The 19,495-nt window shown below is 39.6% G+C and overlaps 1 protein-coding gene and 1 long non-coding RNA gene across 5 annotated transcripts in view; one reads left to right on the forward strand and one right to left on the reverse strand.

The window, feature by feature from the left end:
- Positions 1 to 476: 476 nt before the first annotated feature.
- LOC147753146 (uncharacterized) lies at positions 477 to 1,199 on the reverse strand. The gene is made up of 2 exons (XR_015312063.1): positions 1,090 to 1,199; positions 477 to 839 (listed from the first exon to the last, which is right to left on the reverse strand). It is a non-coding gene; the product is annotated as an uncharacterized LOC147753146 (long non-coding RNA).
- A 287-nt stretch (positions 1,200 to 1,486) lies between these two features.
- LOC111262837 (uncharacterized) overlaps positions 1,487 to 19,495 on the forward strand; it is a 36,373-nt gene continuing 18,364 nt past the window's right edge. Inside the window, exons 1-3 of one of the 4 annotated variants that reach the window (XR_002681882.2) lie at positions 1,487 to 1,576; positions 3,484 to 3,569; positions 4,735 to 5,229. Coding sequence is in view for 3 of the 4 variants with exons in the window: in XM_022837422.2 (XP_022693157.1) it covers positions 1,573 to 1,576; positions 3,484 to 3,569; positions 4,764 to 4,979 (306 nt within the window). In the remaining variant the exon portion in view is untranslated. Of the gene's footprint in view, positions 1,577 to 1,738; positions 1,835 to 3,483; positions 3,570 to 4,734; positions 5,230 to 19,495 lie in introns of those variants that run through there. The other 3 variants (XM_022837422.2, XM_086969335.1, XM_086969336.1) reach the window with 3 other exon arrangements.

The following is a 19,495-nucleotide window of genomic DNA, read 5'->3' on the forward strand; positions in this document are numbered from 1 at the left end:
AAAAGCCTCTGAGATAAAAACCGAATCCTACCATAAATAATAAAACAATTTATAGTAAAGTTAACGTCAATAGCTGCTAAACTAGGTAAATTATGTTCTTCGCGATCATGTACCCGCCATGACACTGAAAGCCGTAACGTGGTGCTTTAAAGAACTTACTTTGCAGTCATTGAATCAGGGAGCTATTATCGTTATGTACGCTTGGAAGCTCGAGGTCGAGATGCGCCCTGCAAATTGCCCCCTTCACCTTTGTATAGCATTCGGTATTTCACCTCGGTTAATCGTAGTTCATAGAATTTTATCAAATTCTTATCTACATAATCACCCCTATTTCGGTGATGTAGCAGTAGTGTTTTTATTACCTAATTTTCGTACCACTTTTCAGCTCCGAGTGCACAATAGGGACCAAATCCCAAATTTGTTTGTCAAATAAACTTTTTTAAAATTTCGTCATACCTAAATAAACACAGTTTAAGCAAGGTTAGAACGACACTAAGTTTAGTTCCTGAACTTTAATTAGCAGACGTCTCTAAACTCACAACTTATTGTATATTGCTTCCATATAATCAACATCAATCTGCTCAACTAATCAATAAACGATGCTGGCTAGATACCCGAATTGATTTCCTCTATAACCTTTAAAATACTATTATCGTTGTATTTTGAATGTGTTGTACCTACATAGGAGTCCCGTTGCTCCATATGCCATAAAGCAGTTTTGGCTCGACACCCGCCGAGTGGCTGCCGTTAGAACGAGACAGTCTTTGAAACGCTAGTGCTGGCAAGCCTGCTCTTCCAAGCTCATTCCAGCCACTTTTCTCGACTTGTGCACGAGCATCCTGTTGAGAAATAGTTTATGTTAAACTTTTTCTTTTTTGGCATCGACATATATGTCGAAGAATATCTGTGCGCAGTATATGATGCACTTTTTTCTAGAAGGCCACAAAAACAAACCAAGTTCTGCTGATAAAAGGAAGAACCATGTATACAGATAGGCGAAGTAAATTATCTACGTGTTGGATTATCGCCTTTTTTTTACACTTCTACAAATTAATAATGTCGATGAGTAAACAGACGCAAACGACTCGCCTGAATTTGTTGGGGGTCGTTTGTCTCTTACAGGGACTACGATAGCACCGCAACCGTATTCCGTAAATCTTGAAAACAAGAGCTTACTTTTGTTTCGTTTGCATTTAACTGCATCGTCCTTAAAAAGTGCGCCTTTCACCTACATAGCTATTGATTTATTTACCTGTACATCAACACATTTGCCAACATGGCCTTTTGCATTCTATTTTATCGATGCGAGCTTTCCACTAATCCACACACCCGTCCGCGGCTGCCAGACGGCGCCTTTGCAAGGGGTATTCTAGCAAAACAATGTGAGCCAGTACAAAATTCTATTTGCGTATGTTGGCACAAGCGTATTGAACTTCATAGCGGGCTTGTATCGAGCTGAGCGCATGTGATTCTACACATGTGTACGTGAAGCGTGCAATAGAGAACGTTAACTTCTCGGTACATGTTCTCCCAAAGGGTAGTAGCATTCAACAGAGTGCGAACACAATAGAAATGCGTAAGTAGTGATCATTACTTTGTTTCTTTTTACAGTTTCTCCATCATTGGTTATAAACATTTTCGTATTACCACTATTTCTGTAACAATTAGTTCATTATATTTAGCCTCTTCCTTCAACGCGTCGTACTCCGACCATCCCCTACTACCGACGCATCCGCTTCATCATTCATCACAGCTCTGCAGTGGATAGTCGTTTCCACCCTAATAAGCATCAGAATCGCCCCGTGGTCACCAGATATTTTTATCACTTAACAAGGTTAACATATTACTACTTAATATGACAAGAGCACAAACTTTCGTCATGCTTGCCCGGTCCTGCATGGAATACTATTCGCTGAAGTATTTCAGTTTACCGTTACGCTCGTTTTCCAGCGTATTGTACGTTGTTTCCAGATTATTCTTCTATCTTTATCAATGAGGATTCTACTGCTGGTCAGGCCATTGCTTACATAAGTTTCAGATGCCACACACATAGTCCTCATACGTTTCGTGAATTTTATCCCTCTGGTAGGCTTCTTGCACACCTACACCAGCCTATGTTTATGTTGAGGGCACCTTTTTAAGATTCTGCTGTGATACTCTGTAATAATACTACTCTTTACGCAGGTGTGCCTAACGCGTATCGTAATGCCAAACAGTATGGTTCAAAGAGAGGACAAATATTAATGTCGGTATTAGATTTTATTGCTTTGGGATTTTGGCTACTGATCAGGAATAGATTACTGAACACGAATTGTCATTTCCAAGGTATTTTTATTAACGCCGTCAGAAAGTTAAGAACAAACCGGTTTTAGAGCAGTTGACGTTAATGAAAAAGTCTTGTTCTCCATCAAAGTCTCAGTTGGGGAAAGTTCATACGTTCAGAGCTGCTTAAATTGCGCTAGTCTATTTCTCGAGCCAACGTTTGCAAGGCATAATAAGGAAAATTCAGTTACATTGAACTTTCCCTTTTCATTAGACCACACGTCATACCTATAGCATTAAGCACGTATCTATGTTGAATTCCAGTTTCATCGTAAGTGATATGAATCTAGTATGGTGGAAGGTAACAATTGCAAGTTGATTCTCTATTGGCATCATACGAGAGCAACTCTGCGTGCCGATTCCGTGGTAGGGTATATGTGATTTAAGGTCTCTATCCTATACTTGCTGATTTGTCTGCAGTTTTAGTTGTCTTATCAACTTCATTCTCTTTAATAAATTCATGCGAATAGTCAGGCCTGTATGAATCGCCTCCTTAGGCCTTTTATTGACGTACGATCCTGATTTAGTTAGCAATTTTGCCGCTTGTAGTGCAAATGTTTGAAAATTTCATTACGTTTCCTATGCACCTTCGCTTTAGTGTCCTTCCCCAAGGTTTTATTTTAATTTTAATGTTTGAGTGTTATTAATTTATAAGTTGAATTTTTCTCCCTACTCGTTCATCCTGTAGTGATCCTGGTGTTCAAAGGAAATAATAGGAACAGACTCGTCGCACAATTTAGCATCACCTGTTTTATACTAGACACGTCTATCGATACCCCCCCACTGAGCAATTTATTGATTTTTTTGGTTTACTTGATAACGGTAAGCGTGGTCTTTGAAGAGGTCTTTCTATATGCATCCCATCACTAACAATGATTCATGACTGGAGTATTTCTTTAAGCCGTCGCAAAATCCTCTACGATATGTACTACGGTTTTCTCACGCATTTGGCGGGATCAGCCATATTTCACCCGTTTAAACGCATCGCATATAGTGCTTGGACAAGTGTACAGCCAGTTGGTTCGAAACTTAGATATAGAACCGTTACATACGATTACAAATTCAGTTAGTCCCCGCTATTATATTATTTCCCGCTATTATATAGTCCCGGCTAGAATATTCATGCCTTTCACGCTACACCGCTTCGTGTTTCCGTTTTAGATTTGGCGACGCTGAGATCCGATGGCCCTCGTACAGATTCAATGATGTACCCTCAAACTCACACTAGTGTTGATGTTGCTAGCGAGGTTAGTAAGCACTAGCTTCGAGATCTAGGAATAATACAGCTGCCACGCAGATGGCCTTTCTGTGCCTAAGAGTGTTACGACCTATGCTTTTATAGACCTATGATTAAAATAGTTTGTAATATTGATCTTATAGTCAGTCGAAATCTCGACTTCCTCAGTTGTAAAACAACCTTCAACCAATTCGCAAGATGATACTCCTGTGCTCTATAAACAAACGCTCAGAACTTCAACGTGAAACTGTCTATTCCGAATTTGTATATTGTGGTCCTGTGTGGTGTCGTTAGGTATGCTCCCGATATGTATGCTTCCAACAATGTTGAAAAATACCTACGAGGGGGCTTCGAAAGGATTACACTCGACACATAGATTTCTATGAATTTTCGTTTTACTTCCTACCTTAATACTTACAACAGGCTTTCTGATATCGAATTGACATGCAATATGTCTTATAATAGACTTGATCATCTTCAGAGCAGTATGCTGTACACGTTTGTACGTCGAGTTAGCGCTAGCGAATAGTCATTTGCCCTTCTTACTTATTTGTCACCAGTTGCAATCGTAGTATTTAGGCGTTCAACAAAGATGCCTTCTTTTATTGAAATGCTGCAAAATAAGCTTCAGCTACAACTTCCGTCTAATATCCTATATTAGCAGTCGCTCAACGCTAATCTGAATTTCCTAGCTTTCAATTCTAGATTTTGATAGTTAATTTGACTAAGCCTTTTTTTTTAAATAGCTATACATATGCTTTTTGCTTGTGGTTCGTTAGTATATGAAATATTATATATGGTCCTGACGAAGAGCTTTTGCGAAGAAAAAGGACCGTTACGGTCTGCTTAAGCTGAAATAGTCCTATTTGTCGCTCCGCTAGTATCACCGAGAGAATCGGTATTCGCGGAAAGTCTGGCGTGGGCATTTTGTCCTAGCAAGGACAGAGCGGTATTTTCATCTGTTTCAATAATCCGAGGGCTATGCTTGCGATACGCTACTACTGCTGTACCATATTACTGCTGTCCTTCCATTTTTCTTTTTCCAAAGCCGCTGCCGCGACCGCCAAAGCATAGCCAATATGCAGACAAAACGGGACAAAATAGGCTCGCCACCGAGATATAATAGGACAGTGTTGTGATAACCATTGCTATAACATTGCCGGTTTTGTGTTAAGCGTCTATGGTGTTGCGTCCACTTTCGCAGTCTTCACCCGTAAAGTCTCTTTCATATCTCAACGGAGGAGCAGCAACAAGATCTGCTGCCGGTGTTTCTGATATGACTAAGATTGTACGCTATCCACCACTGCCACGATCGACTCTCACAAGTGCCGCCCTTCGCAAGGAACGACTCCTGTCGAAGGAAACCGAGCAAATACAAAACGTAAACAGAACAATTGAAAGAGCGGAGAAGTGCATATAATATATGAGAAAAAAAACCCGTCCCAAGGAACAACTGTTGGTGCAACCTTGGTTGGTGCAACCCTGTTGGGAGCCAGTGAAGATAATACGATGACCATAAAAGTAATACCTAACACACAAAAGCTTACATCTAGGGAAATTATGCTCATAGCTGGAAAAGTATTCTGCAAGAGTACTAGATACAGGATAATAGGATGGTTCAAGCAGATGTGGATCACAGCATGTCTGGAATTGAATAAATTTAATTTAAAAACGGCAAAATACATATGTATATTTATAGAAAGTATCCATTCTACCTCACTGGTTCTAATCTCTGACGAGTTCAAAGTGATTGTTAGATTCATTTTGTCCAAGTGTAGGACTAATATTAGCTGGACGTAGGAAACGCTTGCTTTGTTAGTTGTTACACAGCTGCTTCTGTTCCTGTTTATTCGATATCTTAATATAAAGCTTTAAGCAGCTTCCTAGGTTTGCAAAAACGGTTCAGGTAAGCGACTAGTTACATTCTACGCTTCAAGATGTGATTACATTTATCGCATGAAACCTTAGGGCCAGTGGATGCGTGAAGTACTTCTGGACCTATCGCACAGCGCACTGCTTCAGCCTCCTTTTATATAGAGGACACCACATGTCACACGGTGCAGTCAGCAAAAGTAACAAAACAGTTTTTAAAAAATGGCGGAATTACGCCAAGAGTCGATACCTTTATGATACGGTTAAAAGCTGCGATAAATGCAACAGGATGCATAATTTCCCGAAAAGACTAACGACCACCCAGTTAGTAACAGGATTTCTTCTCTCGAGAATAGCTTTTAAATTCTGCACTGAAAATCCATAATTATCGAAAATGGCTTTTTGCATTATTATGAATTTCGAGGTTTTTGAGGGCCTTCTTCTTTGTCATATGCAAAATTTCCTTTAACTTTTTGGAAGCAACATGGAAACTCCCAAGGGCATGGACCGTTGAGTTTGCAATCAAAGAAACCACGATGGAAATCCATCATAGAAAAGTGCGACGTACAAAGCTAATCACTGCGTACCAAAGATGTATTTTTAATGATTCCTCTCGATGAGGGCTGTAATGAAGAAATTTAATATGATTTTGTGTACAATGTCATTTATGGTTCATGAATATTTCGGTACATACTATATGTTAAAGAAGCCAGACAAACGCTCTCTGTGGACAACAAAACCAGGATGTCTTACCATTGTAGTTTGCTACTCGATTCCTTTAAGAATGAAACAGCACTTCCTTCTCGATTTTTTCTCATTAGAATTTTTTTATCGTCGATGCAAAAATAAACCACAAAGGTAATCACTGACCTGTTTACGAGCTAGAGTATTTATCTTTTGTGAGTAGAAGTAAATTTTCGGTCAAAGTTTATACTCTGAGTGTGGTGTCCTTTGAAGGAGACGTCGTCCCGCCATATTTGTTCAGGAAAAACGAGCGTACCACGAATATGTTTATCTGTATGTTCTACAAACTGTTATGCTACTGTAAATGCTGAAATGTTTGAAAGAAGTCCGTACATTTTCCAGAAGGTAGTGTACTGGCTCATATAAGTTAATTAGTGCGGGATTAGAGAATGCAAGCATATCTTCGGAAGAACACATATTCAAATGAATTACTATGTATGGAGCGTCATTAAGCGGGAGTCCAACAAGTTTCGACATAACACCGTTAACTTACCCGCCCACTCGTACTCTTAAGGAGACGTTTGCATAATCACAGGGGGAACATGTAAATTGCGACAATAAATTCGATTTGGACCACGGAAAGGTCTAGTGGGCGGGCCGTAAAGTTAAACCTACTGGCTGGCCGAGATGAAAACATCGCGTCAAGTAAACGTCAGACGAATCTTCACACCCATATTACAATAGATGCGATAAAATAAGGAAATAATCTAAAAGCCGTGAATAACTGTTGGTAAAAAGATTCGATACTGACACGTCTTGAATTAACTATCTATAAAACAGATAAATTATTACAGTTTTGCTTCAAAATCTATCACGGTTATTGTAGAAATCTAACATGTTTTAGGGTAGTATTCTATCATATTCGACCAAGCTATACATTGAACAATCGAACAACATATACATACGAAGGCGTGACCCTGACCAGCTACTTTTACTGCTAATGCCTTCACTTAGTGATTTGGTAAGTGGGGACGTCGCAGAGTCCAGATTCAGGTAAAAAGGTGATCTTATCGCATCTCTGTAAAGGAAAGATTGACCTTTCCCAGCTGCTGTTTGAGGTGACTCTAGCACTACCATAACAGAATAGTTGTTACTGTTACAATGGTATAGCGACATAAAGGCGGTCTTGTTTAACAACCATGGTCCATTACCATTAGCTTTGTACATTTAGAAATCGCTGGTGCTACTGTTTCTCCTAGAAAAGCATATGTGCGTAGGGTATTAATCATTATTATAGTGAAAAAAAAAAAAAAAAAAAAGTACAAACGTATCTCTAATCCCAAGTATCACGTAACCATTATTTGTAGTAGAAGCGGTAGAAGGTGGACAAAATAATAGTAATGATAATGATCGCCATCATTATGATAATTATAATATGTGTCTGAAGTTTTATTAATACCAAAATGAATTTTACACTGCTAGTGTTTACTGATTAGTCGTTTCCCCCGAGAGTTAGGGGTGCGTATTTTGTATAGCCGCCCAGGGACGCTTACAAAACTCTACGTTGACAGATTCGCGTTGCTGGTCTCAACCTATGAGACCGTTTAAATAGCACAATATTAATACTGTGTTTGACTATTTGTTACGAAGCTGAAATAAACGGCAAATGGGCTAGGTATTTTTTTTCTGTTACGTGAAAGATGGCTTTAAAAGACCAATACAGCGTTCACTGACTCATCAATATTTACAGAACTTTACCAAGAGGGTACTTAATGGTAGATCTGAAACTGACAATCGATTTCTATTAAGATTACATAGAAAATTACACTATGGCACGTTACTGAAGCTGTACGATTAGACCCACAGGTGGGCTTGACATCGGTTCCGAATCAAGTGAAATTTTCGCAGTGTAAATTAAATAGTATATTTTTTTTCAAACGAAACGTTTGTTAACTGTTACTTTGAGACCGTCAGGACCAACAACAATGAGCAAAACCGTATTTAGATAGAAACCGTTGTAGAATTAGCCAATCGACTGCCAAGATATTTCACCGTGTAATTTGCGATTCACAACAAGCCATATGTCCTTTGTCCTAGAGCACGATAGTACTAATTCTACCGATTTGCAATTCTGTAAATTTATCTAAGCGTGGCCTTATTAAATCGGCTTTATTGATTTGTTGCCTGGAAGTGCTTATGGATGAGGGATTGGATCATCTTGGCATGAAAAATTTAAATCAAAATCCTTTTTTATCATTCATATTTTTGCTGTACGGGAGGTAAAATTTTGGCGCTGCAGTCCATTTTCAGGCTCATAGATTATCCAGTTGGCGCCGTTACCCTAACCACTAGTTTGCACAAATCGAGCATGCCTGATGCGTTCCAAATGAAATTAAGCGAAAAAAAAACATAATAATAACCAAATTGATTAGACCGCTTTAAAAAGTAAAAAACAGGTTGATCAGTAAACTAGTTAGCTTACGTTAACAAATGAAGATGTACGTTTGTCCGTAGTGATTTCCTAAATGCGCGGCTAATCGTTACCAAATACTAGATAACAATAAACTTGTCCAAATATTGGTTTGTTCCCTCTGTAAACCCTGTTCGTGCAAGGTTGGCAGACCATCGTGTTATAAACACAGCGACCATGTAACATTATAGTGTAGAAACAATGCCTATCAATGTTTATCAGTGGAATGCGAGATGGGTTATGATAATAAGTTAGAACTGTCGCATCGAATACTTCTTGTTGACGAAGGTAACAGCGAACTTATTGACTAAGAAATTTAAACCAACTGGCTCGCTCGTAGATATAGTAGGGCAAGGGGCCTTAAGCAGATCACGACATCGGCATAGTACTGTGCAATGTGTATACCTATCTAGAGACCTCAATACATCGTTATGCCCTGAAATTTGACCACATTTCAGGCCAAGAGGTGCTTATGTCGATCGAGCAAATTAGAGGCATTGAATCCAGATAACCTATAGTTTCAACAATAGGGGGGTCACAAAACGAGCAATCTACTTAAAACCATCTTCTCACGCGAAGAACAAGATGAACCCACAATATTTACCATGTCCATGAACTGATACCTTAAAACTATGCGAAATCGATCAGGCTGTCTAAACAGTCTCTGGGGAAGACATCTGGGTGAGCTGGACAATCACGATAACAATACACAGAAAAGACCGCTTTTGTTTTCGGGACTATTGAGATAGAATACAGACTCTTGGCGCACTCTACGCATATACAGTGTAGGCCGAAGGTGTCACTCAAGTAGGTAGAGGTTTAAAATAAGCATATATATATATATATTATATATAATTTTTTATGTCTCCTTTATCTGTTATCTACTGTGGCAAGCTAATTTTTTTTCTGGTTTGGTTTGTATACGTATATTTGGAAGCACGTTATTTGGAGTACTTGATATTGTGACGAACTATAGAAGGCAGTCGTGTGACACTAACGTTCACTTTAAAGAATACGTAAATCTAAAATAGACTGCACGGAACCCGTTTGTTTTTTTTTTTTTAACAAATATCAACCTTTGACTAGTCTCCCATTTTACTTGTGGACGGTTGCTTGCATAAAATTTTTGCAAAAGAACTGTTGTGACTTTTTTTTAATCCTTATGAGTCTGACACATGTTACCCGGCATATGAGCTTCCGAAGAGGTTCACTCAAACTAAGCAATACGCATAAATTACCATGTCATTATCGGGACACCGAAGACTAACTCCTCGGTGTTGCCTATTAAGGATGATCCCATAGAAAGGCACTGCTCGAATCAGATTAGCGTTGATCATGTATTTCATTTTGTAAATATATGCAGACATTTCTTCGCTGCCGCTATTACCCGTCTTGCTAGACCTTCCGCGCAGTAGACGTCTATACAATGATCCCGTTAAGCGAACGCAAACGAAATAACTTTACTGAATAAGTTCACTGAAAAGTTTACATGAACAAAAGGCCAAAATAAGAATTATTTTTAGTTTCACTTTCATCCATTTATGATCAACCATTTGTCTCCTAGAAACAGGTATATATATGACATTAGCTTGTCACCCTTCTTGATGCCACTAGTTCATTAAACATGCGAACATATGAATCGAAATCCTTCTGATTGAACCTAGGACACAGGCTTGCAGTTTACGGTTTTTACGTTGGAATATTTCAATGTATCGAGGTATATCTTATATTGAGGTATTTAAATAATTCGTTAAAAATGACATTGTGTATCTCTGACTTTATTGGATGCCTTTTACGATATATTACAGCCTGTATTTAATTTCGAAACATTCAGCAATGTTATAGCGCGCCTTTTTTTTTTTTTTTGTATCTATATCGTATTTAGAAAGCAGGAAGTATAACAAGTACCTGCCATCATTTGCAGATACCGTACTTAAATATACATTGTGTATAGGCTGCAAATATCACAAAAATTCGTTTGACTACAACTAAATCCTAACGGGAACTAAATATTGACGAATTTGTCGCATAGATCAAATAATGTTACTCAATAGTTTAGGGTCATATAGAATAATTCTTTTTGGTCTTTATTTGGCTGGAGTAATAGTTTAACAACTAGCCAGCAATTGCAGATCTCGTAACAGCCTGCCATAGTGGTAAAATAACACTATGATAAAGCGAATAAGATATATTTTACATATTCAGTATTGTCAGAAAAGGGACTAACGGTCATTTTTTTCCTGTATAAATTAAAATGTACCTTTCCATATTATATCAGAGGATTATTTTTCTCTCTCTCTTTTTTTTTTTTTTTTTTTTGTAAAATATTAAGAAATTCGCTTTTCTAATCGACTTGCGTTTACGTATAATTTGTAAGTAATAATCAGGTAATAATTGAATAAAGTTAGGAAAAAATTAAGTGAAGTTATTAGCTGTAAATGTAAATCAAGCTCTGGAAAACATCTGCCAATTCATACCTAATAACCCTAATTAAGCCTAGCTCCTTTAATTAAAACAGATAGCATATTCCGTATTCGTTCTGTACGGCATTGTCTTTCGTGATGAAATAGCTTGGCATTGGTCGAGCACATTATGTCATTACTGATCTTATGGCCAACGGTGGTAATCTCTGGTCTCCAGTGACATTGGTAACCCAGGCAATCTCTGTGTTTCAATACAATGTGCCGCTTTGCCTCGGCGTAGGCGGTCGTCTATGTACATGAGGAACTTTCATGTTTCTTATCTTTCTTCCCACCGTTATCTCGCTTCGTTTGCCACCAGCTACAACTGTCGCCCCCGCCTCTGCAGCTCCGCCCTATCTGCCTTCCGTGACTCTATGCGACGAGATCGATGCGTTCATCTGTTCCTCTTTAATCCCGTACACAACTTTCTGGTCTAGCCGATCTATCTTTTTCTCTAGTCATGATTTGCCCTGTATGCTTTTGCAGTCTGATAGGGTCGCTACATAGCAATCCGACTGTATATTCATAGACATCACCTCAAGCTAGTGTTGATATAATGTGTTCCACTGTGTTCCTTGAACCATGCCCTCTATGTGTGGCATTAACTGCGCCTCGCAATAACAGTTATTTATAACAAACAGAAAGGATATGTAATCAAGTAGCAATGACGGTTCTGTACTAGGCAGACGATACAAGAGCGCTTAGATAAAATTATATTCTACGCGTCACTTGCGGAAATTATAGATGGACGCGTGCGTGCTGAGTCGGCGCGGTGATTATATGACACCATCTCTCTTGTCCAATTGTTGGTCATCATCAGCTGTCGTGCTGTGTTTAGCACAATATAGGGTGATGGACCCCAGCGGGCGGCGGACGAACTCGACGAGGATGGTCGCAGATGGAAGTCTGTGAGGTGAGAGAGGAGAGGTCCAGCAAAGCGGAGAAGATGTTTAGCCTATAAGAAAACTTATATATACATGGCGACTGCGGAACATTACGCCCCTACTCTCACTTAATATTCCCTCGACCTGTCTTTCTCTCGCGCTCCTTTTTTGTGTAGATTCTTTCCCCTACGAAGTTCCGGGAGTAGAACACAGGCCAGGCGCGTTCCTTTCTTTTCCACTCATTTCCTTGTCATCGTCCTCCGCTATCGTTTCGACTCTCACCGTCTTTGTATCCAGATATCTCATACGTTGACGGCGACGACGACAGCAGGCGCTACCAGTAGCATCAGCAGCGACACGCTCTTGCACACTCAACAGTCGGTTAGCAGCGATAACACTGACAGCACGAACATCCTCTTTTTCCCTTCCAGCTGTTCCCGTCTAGGCGACCCGACCTAGGGAGTCCCAATCGTTGAGGGTTCACCGGTCGTCTTTGTCCTTCATCCGTGTTTACGTGCAGATGACGATGACAATGTGGTAATAGTACAAGTTAGCCCCCCTCCTCGCCTTGCCGCCCGCAGTCCAGCTGCTGGTGCCTGATCGTGTTCATTCCGTGCAACCCGGTATGATGTACCAGACGGACAAAATCGTTTAGTATTTCTAAGTGCATAGAATACGCACATGCTACAAACATTAGCCCAGTTTCAATACATGCATTAAGTAAAATAATTCACGTTGACCCACTTTATAGTACTGTGCATGGTAGGCATTGTGAGAGCAAATAAACAAGTGCTGCATAATCGTTACAATATGTCGAGTTGCTATATAGACATACATATGCATAACATACAACCGTATGCAAGTCTACAGGTTACAAGCTTGTCAATAACTCTGCTGGTCAAGCACCCACGCTCTCGTAGCTAAAAGTACAATTACTACTGATTTCATAATCAGCGGCATCACTGATGGATGCTTTAGAAATACTGCTGGTGGCGCAGATAATAACAGTGCACTTGGAAACGCAGGCAGTGAGTGAATGTAGAACAAGACAGAGAAACGAGCAGAGCGGTCCGAACAGAATGGTACTTTCTTTAGCCAGATGCGCCCACTATCGCCTTTTGGATTATTCAGTCAACCTTTGGTTTCTCAAGTCAGTCAGATGGACACACGCCTAGACTAGCGATGGAAGGGACCCCTGGAGGGAGCTGGGTGTTTTCTGGCAATAGCGCCGCGCAAGAAGCATCTGACAACAGTCCGTGCCACTGCCAGGTTTCATTCCGGGCTTCCAGGCTACCGTTGTATCCTGCTGACTAGTAGCTACTAGATATTTCCACCTGAGACCACCGCGGGCTACGTTCACTTTTTTTTCGGTGGGATTTACCGACCAGACGATAACTGCTGTTCCGTCAGACTTCAGGCTGTAGAGTGAATATTCCAGGACCCATCCATTTACCATTTACTAAGAGCCATATCACTACCGGTCTGACGTCGCACAGCGTAGCTATGTTCAAGAGGTACCCTGTCATCATCAATGCACTAGTACACAGAATTGTTCAGGCACCACTGAAGTTAAGGGCTTGTTGGAATTTGAAAGACAAGCAACTTAGCAGCTTCCTAACAATATTACTTGATCTCATTAAGTTACAGCAACGATGCTACCGCACTGAGCCTTTCTGTAATATTTTGTCAATACCCTTTTTTTATTTTTCGAGCTCAGGCCGAGAATCGTTCGCTGGGGAAAACACTCATCAGCAACATCTGTAAATGTTCCTAAACCGGTGCATTGACTAGCATGTCTCCATCCATTTATATGTTACACGTATAATTATCTCGGACACAAAATAGTGGAAATTTATTTATTATTCTATTGGTGCAATAGCTATGTGATGGCCAAAAACACCATTGTCATTAGAAATCTATACGAATTTACGTAAATAACGTGCATGAGAAATGTACTTATTTTAAAAACAACATGCCCAATCGGAGGGCCTGCCAACTGGCCATGGTCAACACCGTAAACGAAATTGGCGCTTTAACATTCCGATAACATTAACGATGGCATTTTGTATCTATTTTAATTAATTTTTCTTAGACGTTATTTGTACCTAAATGAGTCGCTTGGCTTTTTAATATATATTTGCAGTAGAAGACAAATGCATTCTGTCCAAGTGTACACGTATTGAACTCGTCTGTGTTTTGGTAGGGGAAAACGTATTATACGTCACTGTGTTGAAAACACAAACTGAGATCTTTACGCACGGAAGGATCTTCTGTTATTCAGGCCCTATAAAATTGTACATCTATGAAAATGAGATTTGTGTAAAATGATACTTCGTTAGGGAGGTCTATGCGCATGGATACCAATGCAAAAATGTCGCTGATTTCTTCTTTTGCAAGTACATGGATTGGCTTCAACAATGTGAAGCTTTCCGAACGTTTCCCTCTAGAAGCGTCAATCTGGAATGTCTTTGAAGCTCTAAGATGTTCTCGTTACTATTTCTAGCACAACGTAGAATTGCACCGTACATTATCGTATCTTTTCTATCCGAGTTCCGGTTTGCATTTGTGTTTGGCATCTGCTTGCCATCGAGCAGAAATGAGGCTATTATATGGTCAATGGAACCTTGCCAGCGATAAATGACCCTAGTAGTAGTAAAGGTATAATTCACGTTACCCTATGACCATGCACGATCGGCTAGACGTGCTAGGGGAATTATGTATGTTGAAGTTGTCTTTTTTTTTTGAAACTTATGCAATATACCGCTGAAAACGGTTATTGTAAACACTGTGTAATTTATAAACAAATGTGTGCACACAGTAGAATGGCGAATCCGATTGAGGTACAAAAGGAATTTCCGTGTACGTTATTATAACGTTCATTCAAAGCCACTTAGCATGTCGATTTATCTTTTTTTATGAAATGGACATGTGTATCTTGCGTACGCTATACCATTCAATATTGACCCCCAAAACAATTCAACGAATACTGAGTTGGGCGAGATGGAATTAAATCAAGCGTCTCGATCATCCGCTGCTACGATGCCTCCTACTACAATGCATTCGTGTACATGCTTATTACTATGTTGGTTTCACTAGTTGTTTATTACCAAACGAGATACAAAGCAGGCTTCTGTCACACCTTTCAATAGAAGGATATGTATCGACTGTAAAAAAATACATGGATAATCTACTAGGTTGCTTGTTTTTAATGTTAACCTTTTCGTTTACCTGTTTAATTTCTATAAACTTCTATATATCATTCAAGAGTGGTGTCTTTTTTTTTTTTTTTTTTTTTCTCTATATCTGTTGCAGCTAGCTCATGAGTAGACAATTATATCGAGTTTAAGCTTTAAAGGCTAATATTCTAAGTCGAAAACATGTATTTTTGATACGTACATTATTTCGCTTTTTGTCAATGCGAGAAAGCTGCTTAGGTAGCCCAGGATATTTGTCCCGCGTCTAGCAAAATCTCCATGACTGATAAGAGTGGTTGAAAGTCTAAAGATAAAATCTTGGGCTTAAACTATATACCTCATTCTGATCGGTCATTTGAGGTCAGATGAGAACTTCGGATAATAAACAGCCTGCCTAGTGGCTGAGCAGATAAGTGGCCAATATTAACCTCTTCTCAGGTATCTTGAATATATACAATTTTTCAGAAATCAGTAGTCTGAACGAGTTACAAATCGGGTGTAACGCGTACGGAAACACGGCTTCTCATTGATCCTCAGCGTCGCGTTCTGCACCAACTAGGACGCAACCGCAACGATAGGCTTCAACGGAAAATTGCTTTCGGTGACGTAAGGCTGTGTGTCCACGTCAAAGAAGCTGAAAAAAGACTATATTGCTTCGAGAGGTTCGGCTGTTCCAGCGTTAAGTCAGATTACCATCCGACGAGGGTTCCCATACGCGTGACTTGTGTTTTATAGTATAGAAGGGTTTGCGCATTGAGAAATGCTTGAAAATACAATATGCTTTGTAAAATCTTGTGGCTTAGCTGCATCTTAGTTGAATCAGGCTATTCAACGAAAACGACCCGGTATGCAAAGCAAATGCATGGTTCTTTCCGACAATTCCATGCCGCACATGATGAAGATTGCGAAAGCCGCTTTATAAGGATTCGAGTGATGGGTATTGCACCCGCCATGTTTTATACACTTCGCTCTAATGGATTGTTAGCTTTTCCGTGAGTGAGATTCATAATAACGTACATTTAACAGCTAGAAGGATTTACCTGGACAGGTTCTTTCGTTTCTGAGGAAAAGGAATTGGTTAAAGGATAGGAATTGGTCGTGGAACGTGACGGCGAATACATAGTAAATTTATGCAAGAACAACATTCTAATGTAAGGATCATCTTTTACGCGGATGATTCCGTAATGTTTAGCAAGAATTGTCATCGTCTGCAGCAGGCCCTCACAAACGTGAATAATTACGTCGCTGATGTAGGTCGACAAAACTTGGGACATCGAATTTAGAAGAAGAGGAAAACTCAATTTTTACCGTCTGGGAAAACAAACTCGCTCAGGTGTTTTGACCTTACCCCAATATCAACAAAGATTTAGCGGGCAAAGCAGATCACAGAAATGGTCCAAAAGCGGATAGCAAGTACGATTACTGTCAACAAGCCGCAGAAGTTATTTCTAGCAACGGCAATCAAATTGTTCAATTTAAAGATTGACCCCGAACGCCTCGTATGGCACTCCAATCATCTAGGAGAAATAAGCTTTCGAGATCTGACTGCTCTGGACAGAATCAAACTAGTGTTTCTGAAATTGGTAGTTGATCTTTCACCAATGAACCCGCAATCGCTTAGTTTAGCTGATGGCAAAGATTCCGTTATTCGTTCAAAACTTTCATAGGAAATTCGGTCCTTCCGAAACACTAGCTAACCGCGCTTCTACAAGCAGACAGCCACTCAATCTTTCAACAAGATAGCAAATTCGTAAGATATAAGGTCTATGACCCTATCTGATACATGCTTGTTTCGACATATGTTTCCATGGCTACTGGTTCAATATACTCAGCATAAGGAAGGCACGGAAACTGATGCCTAGGGTGTCCGAATCAGGCCCTTCCAAGCACCTAATTACTATATGTCGACGCCATATGGATTTGCTCTATAGAGCCTATGGTAAATAGCATACTCAACGAAGTGATCCAAGAGCAACCGACTGTTATCATCTTAAATTCGACGCGTATACTTCAGCGATGTAGCCTGCTTAAAGATTATTATAGCATACGGGACTGAATTACCCCGAGCTCCACAGAACTGCGAGTGGGCGATGCACTCACTGTACGCAACTAGGACTCAATGGGCTTACGGTTTTGCCTCGCGTTAGATTTTTCATGAGGCAAATAATTGGAAATCTGGTCCACTCCGTGGCGTAACTATTGTGTAGAACTTAAGTAAATAAGGACCTTTCCAACGTGGAGCTTTTTTGGGCTTTTAACTGTTATAAGGTAAATCGTCGAAAATGGGTCAGCTTGCCCAAATTAGTGATATATAATTACGCGCATCTTTTCCCTGAATGAAGTCATAAAGATCAAGATGATAGCAAGTCATAAAGAATCCGCTTGAGCGATGTGGAGGCGAAAGGCAAACAAACGTACAGATCCAGAGTTTTATTCTTATATGAGATGGATATATTTGGTCTTTTAACTTGCGAATATAGGACACACGTTTGACATAAATCCTTCGTCGCCTAGGCTGACTTAAATCTAGTGTGCTAGGGATATATTCTATTTGGTTGGTCAAAAAGCGATGTCAGCTCATCGTAAAGGCCTGTTGTAATTTTAATTACTACTATTCAACAAAATCTTATCCTCAGTTCAGACTCTAGAGATGGACCCACTTGCATTTTCGTCACATGCTAAATTCAAGGATGATATCTTGGGCGTGGAAGATGTTTTGGGTTGCCCTTTTGAAATCGATGAAGACCTTTGATGATAAGTAGCTTGTTAATCCTAATCTGAAATTTGTTAACAACGTAAATTACTACACTTTTATTGTTATTATTGACTGCGAACATTCGACTAACACTATGTTTGCGAAATTTCTAAGTAGTTAGAAGCCCGGATGCTAACGAACTTCATAAACATCACGAAAAACACGGCTTCTTACTGTCATCGAATACGTTGCGTCATATCTTCACACTTAGATATCTACAAGCTGTATCATATTAGTTATTACCTCCTATTTTATGAAAAGGACTTTTCAATTGTGTACGATTCTTCACAGGGATACGCAACAGGGTTGCAGGTTCTTAATATCCTGTTTGATCAGATGGCCTTACTGAATAAATGGATTACCTCAATTAAGTCATACATTAGAACCCCTGTTCCATATAAAGGTATCAAAACATATATTTTGCATGAACTGCATAAAAGACGCAGCGTAGGCTTCTATGCGGAAATGTTCGATCTATTTCAGGATTGAAAACAAATCAGGATGCACTTTGCGTTTTTGAGAGCTCCTTTACCGGAGTACCAGACACGAGCTTGCGATTATTACAGCAGACATACGTGTTCAGTAGTTGACACGGAAGTGGGTGCTTTTAAAATAGCCATACGTGTCAAAGTTTAAAGCTTTTTCCAATCACGCTGCCTTCCACTATATTAAACAAGTGTCGAACTGATGCGTTGGAATAGTGCGTGAAAAGCACGGTTCCAACCATCGTTTTTAGGTCTAGTTTTCTTCTTTTTCTAAATGAAAAATATAAAAGGCCAAGTGAAATGGAGAGATCGTTTGCTTCAGCTGAACTCAGGCGTGAAGTTCAGATGTTAAAACGTAAGAGAGCTTTTTTTTTGGTTCTGAATCAGTGAAAAACGACTGCCGAAAGCCTCCACCACTATTGCCGATCACCGATATATACGCTTTTAATATATTTCGACATTAATGAGGCCTTGCTAAGCATTATCTGGCTTTCTTAACAGAAGAGGCAATTTGAAATGTCGTCTCGGCTAGTGGTTTTCTTGTACCCTAATGGATACGCTATGAGTCAATGTGTTTTTTTAGAATAACCAAACAACTGGACAAGCGCTTTTTTTATACACACGGAGACTGTTTACTGTAGTCCCTATTGAATTGTTTTCGACTCTCTTTTCGAAACAATAATTTCAAAATTATAGCTGCATGCCTTCTTTGTCGTTTGTTTTTCATTGAGATCTTATAATTCAGCCCGCAGTTTGTGGTATGCGTCCTAAAAATCTTGAAGGACACCTTGAAAAATCAACGCGTTCCTGGAAACATCCTAATTCGGAAATATGTGAATCACCTTGTGCTTGGAACACGTACAAGAAAGTCACTCAATAATCCACTAGGAAGTCATGTCTGCTTTTACTTTTTTTTTTAAAATTTATATTAATTTGGTGATATATAATGATGAAAGTTCTGGATTTCGCGCCCAGTATTTAAGCTATTAAATACTGTTTTGAATGGCTGGCTCTCGAACACGAAACAAAGCGTGTCGACGCCTGGCTTTTACCCTCGACTGCCACACGTTAGGTTTAGTTGCAGGTTACCACTGCACTGTGGAATCACATTTTTTTTACGATTAAATAGA

This window comes from Varroa jacobsoni, unplaced genomic scaffold (genome assembly GCF_002532875.2).
Source record: "Varroa jacobsoni isolate VJ856 unplaced genomic scaffold, vjacob_1.0 scaffold_706, whole genome shotgun sequence".
In the NCBI taxonomy this organism is placed as follows: Eukaryota; Metazoa; Arthropoda; class Arachnida; order Mesostigmata; family Varroidae; genus Varroa; species Varroa jacobsoni.